Source organism: Paroedura picta, chromosome 9 (assembly GCF_049243985.1).
Source record: "Paroedura picta isolate Pp20150507F chromosome 9, Ppicta_v3.0, whole genome shotgun sequence".
Classification (NCBI taxonomy): Eukaryota; Metazoa; Chordata; class Lepidosauria; order Squamata; family Gekkonidae; genus Paroedura; species Paroedura picta.
This window is the reverse complement of record NC_135377.1, coordinates 40,115,692-40,129,908: the sequence shown is the minus strand read 5'-3', so window position 1 is coordinate 40,129,908 and position 14,217 is coordinate 40,115,692. Positions and strand designations below refer to the sequence as shown.

Here is a 14,217-nt window from a genome sequence, read left to right as displayed (position 1 = left end):
AGGACTCAAGGTCACTCTCCAGCATTTTCTCTATTTGTTCCCTCCTAACAGTCCCTAGGTCCCCATTGTGCTGAGAAGCTATTGTATGTGGTAGCAGATAAGTTAAGGAGCCGTTTCTGTAATCATCATGATGCTTCTTGGAGCTGCTGTGACCATGGAAATTCTTAGCTATGTGTCTACCATCAATTTATGCAGCAGTTTTAGCTACATTATGACTTGCATTCTGCAGTGGTGATGTAGAAAAAAGTGATGGACTGTTCACTGACACTTGGTAAACAAAATCCACTGTTGCTCCCTAGTCAAGATGCCCCACAGCTATTACAACTGATCATGGAATGACAACATAAAGCTAACTCATGGAGTAAATAGGATGGCCCTAATTCTAAGTGAGGAGGAAGGAAGACATACTCCTTTGCTATTCCACTCTACAAGGGAAGGCAATAAAACCAGTCTTATGCCTCATTCCCTTCCCCTCCACACACAATGGTCAGACACTTCTGTCCCTGTTAATGTACTACCTGAAGTGGCTAGAAGGAGGAGAGCTGCTTTGGATCGGAAGCAAATGGTTTTGATGAAAGCACCTCCTTTCGAACATGTCTTTAATGTCCATTTCAGAAATGCAGTTATTAACTGTATAGGAATTTTACAGGAAAACAATTATTATTTTCAATAAAGCAAGCTTTTAATTTGGGGATAATGAAAGTAAGCAGATTATAATGTTAGAAGTATGATGTTCAGGCACTGTGTGTTTGTATTGTAATGTATTTACAGTTTGAATCTTTAGCAAAGCAGAAAGTCTGTCGTGATTCTAAGAGCTCAGTGCAAAGAAACTGCACCAGTGATTTCCCAGTGTTCTAGATAAGCCAAAAACGAAATCAAAAGGCCAAAATAATGAGTCTCTCATCCACTCTTATTAGGTATACTAGTTATATTAATCATTCAACTTCTTGGCAATCAGAGTTGGTTTGTGATTCTAAGAACTACAGGCAATTCCTCTGTAAAACTTTAATTGTATTTTGGTCTATTGATGACTAGTCAATCTACCTTGCTTATTTAATACTGAGTTGTACAGTCTCTGTCTGGCATTTCCAAAGCAATGATAGTGTGCCTAATAGATTTGTATAGCAGTTCAGACATATTCAATTAATCTAATGTTTTCAGCAGCATAGAGGGGAAGAATCACACTTTTATTTTCCTATTTGTAATAAAGACCTTTCCTACTTTTCACACTCAGGAGAGCCACACAGAAGACCATGAAGGCGAGGAACAGGTTCATGAACAGCCCCAGCAGCAGGAAGAGTACTGACCAGCTGGCACATTTGATAATTTTCACTTTGTGTGGGAACTTTCTTCTGAAGAATAGAACGTGTGTGGCCTCAGACTTGAAACCAACCACTCTCAGTCTGCCATTAACATAAATGTTCCATAGTGAGTGTCAGCCAGTTGCTGCATTCTGTGCCCATCCTTTGCCAAAATGTGTTTGCAGAAGTCTTCTGTCGGAGTTTGCACCTGAGAAGGTCTCCAGGCTGCGATCCCAGTTTCTACCACTGCAACTTCACCATTTGGCTGCTTGAGATTTGTTCAGCTTTTAAAAAATATATAAATATATAATATATATTTATTTTTTCCTTTTGTCTTAAGTATGATACGTTTGTAATTTGTTCAAAACTATTTATATGGGCATCTCTTATGGCAAAAAGTATTGTTCTGTTTGGTTTCCTCACATATTGTGGTCTTTTTGGTCTGCCTTGTGCATAAATTTAGTCAGTGTGAAGGAGGGGAAACGACTGATATCACACTCAGATTATACCTGTTCCCATCATTTAAAACAACACAAGAAAGCAACTTTTTCCTATCTTCAAACAAACAAAACTTTAATCCTCCTGATGTTTACACCAAAGCATGTTAGAAAGCTGCACAGTATATCTTCATTTGTGGGAGATAGATGTCTCTCAACTGTTAGATTGAGAGTTTTTAAATACTTCCCCTGCAACTAGAAACTTATTTCTTCCTGTTTCTCTTTCCTATTTGGTATCTGTTGGTTCAAGCAAAATCTTGACCACTGTATCTCTGCCTGCAGATGCCACGGCGGGGGTTCAAGCTTCCACAGCTAGAAATGGGGATGCTGCAGAGCAACTGCTTCCTTTCTCTCTTGCATTATGTAGAGGATGAACATGTTCATGATGATAGACTTGGCTATGCTGAACCAGTTACAAGCACAATCACACCTAATTTTCCTTTGAAGTCTCACCTTTGAAATATGATGTTAAATGAGCACCTGTTTTCCATGCAGTTGCTTTGTGTCAGTTTTCAGTCATAATTTTTTGGAGGTATATTATCTGGAACAAAACATGAGAATTAATAATTATGTGGTCTGGCTGTGACTACTGGATGGATTGAGAGTGCAGAATGTTGGCTTACAGAAATGTTCATTGCCTTGTGTTTCAATATTACCATTCTTGTTAATCTTGCACTTGGATGATGGCATTTTATAAATAGAAATATAGCCATGTATTAAAACATTCCTTATTTCTTAAACTTAAGTTGCACATTTTCTTAGTCTAGTTACCTTTTTTTCCCTTTAAAAATTTACTTGGTTTCTCTGGTTTATTATTTAATTTCTTAATCTCAGATTGGACTGGTTATTTGGCATGATAGGTACAACAACAACAAAAATCCTAGCAGAGTATCGCACACTAAGTTCAAAAGCCAAGTTCAAAAGCCAAGAAGCAGAATATCATCCCTGCCCTGCAGGCTGTAGCTACTATAATTCTAAATAAAGCCCTGCATATGCCATCGGCTTAACAATCAGCGGTGTTGCTGTACTTAAATGGTGGCTTCTTACATACATGCATAGATGCAAGGCATACTTGCTTAATTTTAGAATATGTGTGTTTTTTTCCAGAGAAATTATGTAGTGAAGCATCTAGTCACTGTTTAGGCAACATATACGGTGCTTTTGAACAATGGAACAAATATTTGCATTTCCTCGTTTTTAACCCCTTAGCTCTGAATATGTTCCCCAGACAGCTCTTCAGGCGAGTCGTACCAAACAGCAAAGGTTCCCTGGCCCTAAGGAAATTCGACTGGCCTCAACCAGTGCCAGGGTCTTTCCCCTGGCTCCTGCCTGGTAGAATGAGCTCTCCAGAGAGATCAGGGCCCTGTTGGAACTCGCCAAGTTCTGAAGGGCCTGCCAGACGGAGCTCTTCCATCAGGCCTTTGGCTGAGGTCAGCTGGACAACAACAACAATTACTTCCAAATCATGGGCCTCCCTCCGTGCCCTCCTTTCCTACTCCAATTCCTCCTAACTCTAATACCTTGACTGGCTACAAATTATTATAGATTTTTGGCTGATGAAACAGTGATTAATTGTGGCTTTTAAATTTTTTAAATTTTAATTTTATTGGTTTCATTGAGTTTTTAGACTGTGTAAACCACTCTGAGATGGTATGTCTGAGAGGGGCAGTACAGAAATCCTTAAATAGAACTGTAGCTGATATGTACAGAATGAAAGTAACATAGCTTCATCATCAATCTTCTGTGCAGTGGGGACTGCACATCAGCAGGCCTTTACAGCTAAGAGCCTCCAAGGGGTGCTGAGCGCTGGAGCCAGAAGCTGGTTACTGTGCAGGGAACATGTAGTTTGCGCAGCAGCACACCCTCCCACCCTCAGATTTTCTTTTGCCACCAAAGAAGATCTTGCTTTGTGAGTCTCCAGGAGCTTCATGTGTGGGAAATTGTTTCCCTAGTTAGCTAGGATTATTTGAACCTCTGGTCCTCTTGCCTCAAAGGCAAGAGGTGCTTTTCAAAAAATGTATCTCTTATGGGGTGAAGAGGACCTAAACCAATGAACATGCCCTATATCTGTTCTGTTTGGGTAAAGGGCACAAGGTTACCCCCAAGGCTCAGGGTGATAGGGCTTCAAAACTCAAGGCAGTGAGAGAAGGCCCCCAAAGTTTCTGAAGCTGAGTCCAGATTGGTTCCACAGAAGTATCAGCATCCTTGGAGTCAACATGGCCAGCTCTGCTGCCCAGATCCAGGGCACAATGGATCCATGCTGGATCTTGATCATCAGCCCATAGTGCCTCATCCCAACCTAAGAAGGCAAAGACCAAATCTAAAGACAAGCACAAGGCTGTCTCTCAGTAGTACACTCCTGTACAGGCATCTGAGCCCATTCCATCACTACAGGAGAAACCCAGGTCCCGAGACGCCAAATTTCAGATGGAGAAGTGCATTGCATCAATGTGAGTCAGAACACATGGATTCGGTTACATGGCCACACCTGCAACCTCCGATGCGATGGCCTATACTTAATGTCTCCAGGTTACCTGGAAGAATCGGGTGATAATAGTACCAGGCCAGGAAGATGAATGTATACCCTTATCCTCATTGGGTGTCCTAGTACCCACATTCAGCTGCAACCTCCTACAAGCCTCATTCTCCTATCCCTGTAGTTAGGGAAATGATACTACCATTGAGTCTGATATCTGATCTGAGTCTGAATGAGAGGGGTGAGTCCTCTCCCGCTTTCCTTACAGAGGCTTTCTGAGTACAGGAACAATCTCTTGAAATAGAGGTCATAACTGGTGGACACAAACCAAGAGATAAAAGTTTGAGGTGCCTGTATTCTGATTTCCCTGGTATTATTGCATTCCAATTACTGGAAGGCCTGGATCCCTTCAGTCTACATCAAGAAGAATAGAACTTTCAACAGAATCAAGAAAGAACCCTTTAATAATTTTACAACTCACCCCCACTATCTTCATTAGTGATGGAGGAAATACAACCAAGGGATCATCAGGCTTACCACTCAGCTCCTACTGACAAAATGATGGAAAGTAGATGTCCTATGAGGAAAATTATACTCTTCCTCTGTGTAGGGATTCAAGATTGTGAAGCATGTCACCATAGTTCATAGCTCTCAGCTCTTTGTGGGACAGAATTCTACCTTTTCTGTAGCTTCTACTGGAGGAGAAACAACCAATGACCAAAGTTCTACATGCAGAGGCAATAAAACTCTCAAAGCAACAAATCAATGAGAGTCAACACTCCATGGACTCAGCAGCATGTGGCATGCTGAGTTCAATTGTTCCTTGGCTTCATGTTTGGTTGAGGTCAACTGCTCTGCCTGCAGAGACCAAATAGAGAATGCAAGGCTTTCCCTTCAAGGGTTCCATGCTTTTCTACAGTGAAATGGATGACACACTATCCTTGATAAGGAAGAATACACAGACAGCCAAATCATTGGAGGTCCAACAGCTGGGCCTGTTGCAGTTCAAGTAGAGGCCATTTGGACAGCACACCTGGCACTCTTATCACAGAGATTACCATTTTGCTAACCATCCAGGTCTCCAGTATTTGACTTCTAAACCCTTTGTTTCTCAAAAGGGATAACAAAAATGCAAGAGTTCTAACTTAAGATTGGGACTCAGGTTGGCACTGTTTTATGCCATCTGGGAGTCTTTTACCACTTGGGAACCTCTACCCAAGCAGTACCAGATCTGTTTCAGGAATTAATTGCCTTGATTGATAAAGGTGTGATCATGGAGGTATTGGATTCTCATGCTTCTGAAGGGTTTTTCTCTAGAATGTTCCTAGTTGATAAGAAGGATGGGGTGTAAAGCCCATTTTGGATCTCAGAAATTTAAATGTTTTTCTACACATTTCTCAGTTTTGCATGGTTTTAATTCCTTCAGTTTTACCGTTATTAAATATCAGTTTGAAATATGCTTATCTTTGTATTTCTATTCATCCTTCATATTGGAAATTCCTGAGTTTTCTTGTGGGAAGCGGGTGTTCTAGTACATGGTTTTGCCGTTTGGTTTGGCGAAAGTACCCAATGGTGGTTGCCAAGTATTTAGCCCTATTTCTGCATGCAGGGTTTTTATTTATTTCCCAATATGGATGTCTAGTTACTGGTGGTAGATTCCAGAGACAAACCTTTGAGACACTGCTCATTAGTCTTTGAAGCCTGTCAAAGAATGAGACTTTTGATCAATTGGAAAAAGTCACAATTACATTCAGAGGGTACAATTTATAAGGGCCATGGTTGACTCAGTAGCGGGGGAAAGTTTCTTAATCCTTGATAGAGTGCAAACTATTTCTGTTTTAGTTATGCAGTTTCAATCAAAGTGGTTCCACTTGGTTTGGAAGATCTTTCTCCTGTTGGGCCACATAGCTTCAATGATGAAAATTGGCCATATGCGACTCTTGCAGCTCTGATTTCTAATTTGTGGTATAGGTTTTTTATCCCCAGACTGATTATTCAGTCTTTATCATGGCGGCTCTCTCACAACAATTTGTATCAGGGCATGCATGCCCTTTGGAGTTTCTGAGCCTGATGCCATCCTTACGATGGATACCTCACTTGGGGGCTGGGAAGCCCACTCCCAAGGGTTGTCAGCAAGAGGTATGTGGTCAGAAGATGAGAGGCAATTTCATATTAATTTGCTAGTGTTATCAACAGTCCATTATGACCCCGGTGGTATTTCAGATATTGTATGGAATCTATATATTCAAACAGAAAACACTGTCACTATGTTTTACTTAAACAAGCAAGGAGACACAGGGCCCATGAGGCTATGCCAGGAGGCTATTCTGACCTGGTCTATGGTACTGAAACTCAATGCTTGCCATCAAGCCATGAATATTCCTTGGAGATTAAACACTGAGGCAGACAAATTGAGCAGAGCAGGGACAGTCTCATGAGTGATCCATAAGAACAATGTACCTGGAGCCCATTTTCACACTCTGGACAATTCCAGAGGTTAATCACTTTTCAACAAGAGAGAACAAGGCAGTAATGAGATTTTGCTTTTGAGCCGGGCAAGGCATAGTCTCCCTAGGGGATTTATTTCTGTTTTATGTATTCCATCTATTTCCACTTCTAATCAGGGTTGTAGAAAAGTCCAGGAGAGATCAGGCATGATTTTGGTAGCACTTTTCTAGACTCACCAAATCTAGTTCCTCGCTCTCATGAAGATATCCAAGGAGAAATACTTTCATGTGACCGAACAGTTGGGACTTAATCAGTGCCAATCACTTCACTCATCATAATATGAATGACCTCCACCTGATGATTTGGAGGTTTGGGATAGCGGCTTAGTATTATCACAGGAGATTAATGACATTCCTGTAAACCCACTACAAGAAAGTCTTATATGCATAAGTGGAGACAGGTTCACTTCTGGTGTATTGGGAAAGTGGTTTCCCCTGGCAGGGCTTCATTGCAAATCAGATTTGAATATCTGTTCCATTTGAAGAATAAAGTCATGGCATTTTCTTCCCTGAAAGTCCATCTTGCTGCTATATCTCGTTTCTGTGGAAGATTGGATGAAGGCTCAATATTTCCCCACTATCTAAAAAAATTCTTAAAGGACTATGTAATCTTTGTCCACTCCAAGACCATTTATTTTCCCAATGGTCTTTTTCGCTTGGTTTGACACAATTGATGTGTAAGCTATTTGATCACATTGCTACTTGTTCATTGGCCACACTCTCAATTAAAGTCTGTTTTCTGGTGACTTATGTCAGTGAGGAGAATAAGTGAGCTAGCGGTTTTTCAAGTGAATCTCCCATTTCTAAAGATTTTTTTCTGAGAGGATTATTATCAGAGTATTACTAGACAGAGACCTATTCTGCACACAATAGATAATGCACTTTCAATGCACTTTAGAAGTAGATTTTCCTGTTCCGCACAAGAAAATCCAGCTGCCAAAGCACATTGAAAGTGCATTATCCTATGAGTGTGGAATGGGCCCCAGTCTTATGTTCCCACCTAAAGAAATTTCTGTTCCATTTATCTCAGGATGTTATTTTGCCTGTATTTCCCCCCACACCAATTTCAGAAAATGAGAGAACGTTACACTCTTTAGATGGTAAAAGGGCCATTTTATTTTACTTGAAAAGAATTATGGAGTTCTGTAGAGATAGGACTTAATTTATATGTTTTGCTAGTCCTAATAAGGGAAGGAAGGCTTTTTCTAAGACTATTCATTAGCCTGGATATTGTGTCCATTAAACATTCATGCCCATTCTACCAGAGCCATGGCTTCTCTTGCAGTTATTCTCAATGGAGTACCATTGATGGAGATCTGCTGGGCTGCTACATGGTTATCAGCGAACATGTTGGTACGGTACTATGAGCTGGATCTGCAAGCAAGGTGAAAAGCTCAAGTGGAGAAGGCAGTACTGCATTTGCTGTTCAAGTAAGGTGAGCATGCCTGGTTAATAGCTTGGGACTGCACAGAAGATTGATAATGAAAACAAAGTTGCACTTCCCTGTAACTTGTTCATTGAGGATCTTCTGTGCAGGCACAGTCCAGCCCCGCTGCATGCTCAACTTCCGTGGTGCTAGAGGTACTGAGGGTGGGAGGGGATGCTGCTGCATGGGAGAACGTGGTCCCTGAGTGGGAACAAGCTTTTGGCTCTAACACATAACACCCCTTGGATGTTCTTAGCTGTAAATAGCTTTCTGATGGCAGGCCTGCTCATGAGCAGTCCCCATGTGTGCCTGTACAGAAGATACTCGAACAATTATTACAGGTAAGTACAACTTTGTTTTGTGACCCTGTGAAAATCAATGTACTCCCTGACTAGCCTTTTACTATTACTGTTAGCAGGAATGATTTAGTTTCACTTGAACATTTTATGCATAAAGCAGTTTAAGGAATTTCTTTCAGGAGGATGTGGAATACTGTCATGATACAGCATAAACATCAGCTACACATGTTCTGCTTTTAAATTATCTATGATTATTATACAACTAGTTCCACTGTGTTCAAAATGCCCATTGTGATCAAATGTAATTTAGGGCACATGCTAGATATCTGAACTAACTGTTCAGCACCTTCCCACAACCACCAAGGCAGTTGTAACTTTCTTTTTATTCTTGACTGTTTTTTCAAATCACTTCCTTTTGAAGCGCTTTCAGAGCTTTTCTGGGGTTCTTTGTTCTTGGATAGACCCCATCAAAGCCACTTTACCTCCCAGTCCTGTAAGTTAGAATTTGTGTGGGTTAAGGAGAGGATGGATGTGTAGCTGGTTTTCTTCAGTTCTTTCTGTTTATTGACCTGTGAAGCCATTTCCCTGCCCTCTTTTGGTATTTGAAGACCGGAAGTGGCTGACCTAGGGGGCAGGAATATAATAGTAGCATATTAGAACCTGATCTGCTCAGTTGTGCTGAGGGAAGTAAGAGACTCTGGGAAGGGAAAGAGGACCCTCCCTCCGTGGTGAGTAACCCTGTTATTCCTTTATGGTTTTAATATGCATTTGTAATTACTTTTACTAAATAGCACACCATAAAGCTTTGGTTATATATTAAATGTAAACTGAAAGGAATGTAAACATATGTATTGTTAATTATAAATAGATACGTAATGACATAATAGATAAAGTCTTATTCTGATGTATCAGTCATTTTATGTTGCCCACCAATTGTCGCATGATAGAGTGGATTTTTGGGGGGTCTCTGAATATGTGAATAACTTGACTTGCGTTGATCTTTTTACATATTTAATAAAAAAAGTATATGTTACAATCTGTCTAGCTCAATAGACCTTCATTAGGGTATACATAATGGGTTTTCTTATTTGTAAACAAGAAATGGTACTGTTCAGGAATTTGGAGTTGAGGCAAAATCAAATACTTTAAGCAGTATTTCTTAGATGTACCTAGCACACTTCCTTCCTTGAAGCACTTTCTGGGACAAAATAATGGAATTAAAAAACAGTTTTTCATTTAGTGTAACATTCATTGTAAAATTCTAAATCTGTTGTGGAAATAATCTTTGTAGAAACCTTCACCAAAGCTAGGGGAAGATCTTCAACTCCAAGAGACCTTGGGATGATTTTATGTGCCGAGAGTTGCAAGCAGACAGCACTCCACACCGTGGGAACAGACAGAGGTGTTGTTGACAGGGCATCTTCTTTATGCATTCAGGACTCTTGTGCCCAAAGTGGAGCATCTGGGGGTACAAGAAGCCTTTGCTGTTGGAAAGATAACTCTAATGCATACTAATATTTCTCCTAGGCACAATTGTCTTGTTAACCCAATAAAAACTGTGCATGTTCCCTTGAACCCCTCCAAGAAGTTATTGATTCTGGAATTTTAGTGATATGTCAACATTTGTGAAATTTACATAAAATAGCCAATTATTATTTTGTGAGGGGCCTCATCTAGTACAGCAGGAGGTTACATGAAGGAAGCCTTGAAGATTTAATCTCTCTCCTATTAATTACAACAGATTTAACAAGGGAACAAGAATAATTGCTTGCTGTGAGAAAACTATATGCAAGGAAATCGTGGTGCTCTAGTTTAGTATCGATATTTTTATTAATAATTCTATGGATTTTGTCCTGGGAGAAAAGTAAAATGCTCTGTTTCTTCAAGAAAGAAAAATTGTTCTTTCTTCCTCTTTTTGCTACTTTCTAAATGTCTTGCTCCCCACTCCACCCCTCTAGTCCGGTGGCAAAGCCCGCTTTAAAAGCAGGCTGGGGGCTGGCACCCTGGTCCCCCCTCCAGCTTTGGTTGTGGTGGCTGTAGAGAGTGGTGAGAATGTGGCGCAGGATGCAGTGGCCTCCCCTTGCCCCCGCAGGAGACAAGGAGGGGGGTGAACAGTGAAAGGGCACAGGCAAGGGAGGCATCTGCTTGTACCACCAGTGCCAGTGAGGAGGAGGCGTGGGAGACATGCACAGCCATTCTGGCCTCTGGTGTGGATGGGAAGTCTGGCTGCCTCCTCCTTGGAGGACATGTGTCCTTGGCTGCCTCCTCACCACTGCTGGGGGCCAGGAAGGCCAGTAGGGCCTCTGTGGAGGAGGCGGGCGGCCCCCCAGCAGCCTGTCAAGTTTCTAGACATGAGCAGGGAGTGGTGTGCTGCCAGGCAGGTAGTCTCAAGGGGAAAGAATGTGCAAAGTCCATATACATAACCTGAAAGTCAGAGCTGAAACAGTTATTGCACCAGCAGCAGAAAAAGTCAAAGACTGGACAGGGTCCATAACCCAGGTCACTAGCTGAAGGTCAGTAGCACAGAGAATCCAATTGAAGCAAGGAACAGAGAGTGCAGGGTCAGGGATAAGCAACATTGCCAGCAGTCAGCCATTGTCTCCACTCTCATTATAAGCTTGATGCTCAGCTAATCACAAAAACCTATCAGTTAGAGTCAGAGCTCTGCAAGTACTCACAGAAACCAGGCCTACATTGAGCTTCTAACCTTGCTGAGTGGCATCTCTTGAATAACATGAGGCATTACTTGCAATACGATGTTCTCTGGGCTCAGGAGATGAGGGTGGAGAATCAGCTGGTGCTTCAGCAGGATGCCCAGAGGCTGAGGTCTTGTACCTGGTTCAGGTTCTGAGTTGGGCTCCTTGACCAGTTCTGAGTCTGCTGGTGGTTCCTGTGGCTCTGGTGCTGATGCCAGCACAACTCTACACATGGCTTCTTCCTCAGAATCTGATGAGGTTACAATGGTCACCGTTTCTGCCAGTGGTAAGGAAGTGAGACAGATCTGTGGAGAGGGTGGCCAGCCATCCCAGTCCTTGTGGGCAGCAAGGAGGCAGTGGACCTGGGTGCAGGCTCTGTAGAGGAGGTGGCCAGCCTTCACAGCCCCTGCCGGTGGTTAAGAAGTGTGTTGGCTGGTTGCATTGAGCTAAATGGCTTACCTCCTGCCGGTTCTTTGTGCTTGAACCTTTCCAAGGCAATTGGTACAATAAATTTTATATATCAATAATTTTTTAAGGACCAACCAAAACGGTTTCTAGATATACTCTAGATTTTTTGACTGACATTCCCCACAATACTTTACAGAGCCTGTGGCCTATCTATATATAAAAACATTGCTTGATAAGAGTATAAGGAATCAACCACTGAAAAATTGTGAAAACGGAGTATATCTAGAAACCGTTTTGGTTGGTCCTTAAAAAATTATTGATATATAAAATTTATTGTACCAATTGCCTTGGAAAGGTTCTGTTTTTCTCTGTTTATGTTTTGAACCTTTCTTCCTTTCTCGTATGGTTCTTTGTGCTTGGGCAAAGTGGGATAAGGAGAGAAGAGCTCTTGATTAGCCCTCAGTGGGGAGGGCCCTTGCAGTGAGGGCCAACCAGAGGTCCCCCAGTGCTACTTGATGGCGCACCAGCAACTCTGAGTGGCCCTCAGGGGGGTAGAGCCTTCTCCCCCAAGGGTCAGTCAGAGGGCTGGCATGTTGTCAGAAGCATCTCTCACATTTTATGTGAAGTTTACATTATATTATATATATTTTATATATAAACTATATAAACTATATATATAGTTTATATTTTGATGTGTTGTGCCTTAAGGGTTCCTTTCCACTCAGTGAAGAATTTTTCTTCAGTGAACAACTCATAAGAAGACTTCTGGTCTAAGTGGAAGATTCTTCATTGTAGAAAAGTGTCTTAGGGTCCAAACTCATGTTGGTAATATAAAAATGTGTAAATTGCAATCTCTGTGCTATTTGGTTTTTTTCATGAATTATCTCTGCCAAACTTGTGCTGACAACTTTCCAAACATTTGTTGACAAAGGGTTGTATCCAATGGAACTTTATGAGAAACGGAAGGGGTAGTATTTGATGCAGTACCATATAAGAACATAAGACCCTGCAGGATCAGACCAGTGGTCTCTCTAGTCCATCATCCTGTCTCAGTGACCCACCAGTTCCTTGGGAGGTCTAACAACAGGGCCTAGAGAACAAGACCTTCCACTGATATTGCTTCCTGGCACTGGTATTCAGAGTTTGACTGCCTATGAATGTGGAGATTCCCTTTAGTTACCATTAGGCATATGCAAAAAAAATAAAAATAAAAAATCCTGGATCAGTTTGGTATTCAAATCCAGGATTTTTTCTGAGTCCAATAGTCCCAAGTAGGAAAAAAAAAGTAAAAATCTAGCCTGACTTTGGGCTTTCTTCACTTCTCCTGCAGCCCACGTTAAACTGCACTCACTGCAAGAGAAACTGTTACCAGTATCAGCGTGCAGTGGGGAAGTAGACCTGGTTGGGAGTTCTCAACTCCCACTGCCTCGGTGGATCCTGCTAAGGAGCTGAAGGAAGAACTTTCCTAGAAGGCTCTGCTAGGCAGCCAAGTTTAAACTGGACTGCCCAACAGAGCCTACCAAGTGACCTCTGAAGGTGGGTAAAGAGTTCACTGTTCTTAAAAGCCTTCTGCAAGCAGCGAGTTCACGTAGATGGCATTTAAAGGGACAGCAATCCTTTTAAATGTGGTGTAGTGGTTATCCCCACCTACCTCACAGGGTATCTGTTATGAGTAAAGGAAGGCGTTTCTAAGCTGCTTTAGGACTCCTTCAGGAAATGAAAACCAGGGTATAAAAAACCTGCTCTTCTTTTAAATTCAACTATCTGGCTATTCCAAAATATCCTATATATTTTGGGGATTTTTTGATGGTGGTCATTATGGAGAACCAAAATTCAGCCCCAGTATATCCAGGTGAAAGAACAGCCAATAACGTATTTATAAAAACGTTATTTATACAGAAGTATTTCCTTTCTTTGTAAAGACATGTTTCCTTTTGTCTGTCTAGCTTAACAGGATGCCCTCATTACACTATATTGGGAGAGGGAGGAATGGTTCTCTTTGTCAACTCTTTTCACCATATCATCTGTTTCACTTAATATTTCTGGTAAGAGCTTGGAGGAGGGGTGTATCTCATGGCTTAAGTGCCACTCAGTGCTTAGCACCCACTCAGGGCAGCTGTCCCGCCTCTGAGTGCCTCCTCCTCCAACTGACGTATCTCCTCTTAGTTATCTGTTTTCTGTACTAAAAAGTTCCAAACTCTTCAGCCTTTCCGCATAGGAAAGGTGCTCCAACCCCCAAATCATTTTTGTTGCCCTCTTCTGTATCTATTACAGAGCTTTTTGGAGATACAGTGACCACAACTGAGCACAGTATTCCAAATGATGCAGCACTATGGATCTGTACAGGAGCGTTGGAATATTGGCTGTTTTATTTTTCAGTCCCTTTCCCAATAATCCATAACACAGTTTCCTTTTTTCATCACTGCAGCACACTGGGTTTACGTTTTCATTATGCTATCTATTATAACCCCCCCTTAGCCTCAGCATTAGCTTTGAAGGATTTTTCCCCAGCACACATCACTACACTTATGAACTTTATTTGACACATTATTACCTTCTCAACCAATCTGTGGAGATCTGCCTGGTATTCTTCACAGTCATTTTTTG

General features: G+C 41.6%; 1 protein-coding gene across 5 annotated transcripts in view; it reads left to right on the top strand.

Annotated features, from left to right (window-relative positions):
* Positions 1-9,542, top strand: part of MAPRE2 (microtubule associated protein RP/EB family member 2) — a 120,827-nt gene extending 111,285 nt beyond the window's left edge. For all 5 annotated transcript variants that reach the window (XM_077352460.1, XM_077352459.1, XM_077352461.1 and 2 more), the window contains one exon: positions 1,235-9,542. In XM_077352460.1, the coding sequence (XP_077208575.1) occupies positions 1,235-1,306 (72 nt within the window). In that variant the 3' untranslated portion in view covers positions 1,307-9,542. The remainder of the gene's footprint in view (positions 1-1,234) is intronic.
* The last annotated feature ends 4,675 nt before the right edge of the window (positions 9,543-14,217 follow it).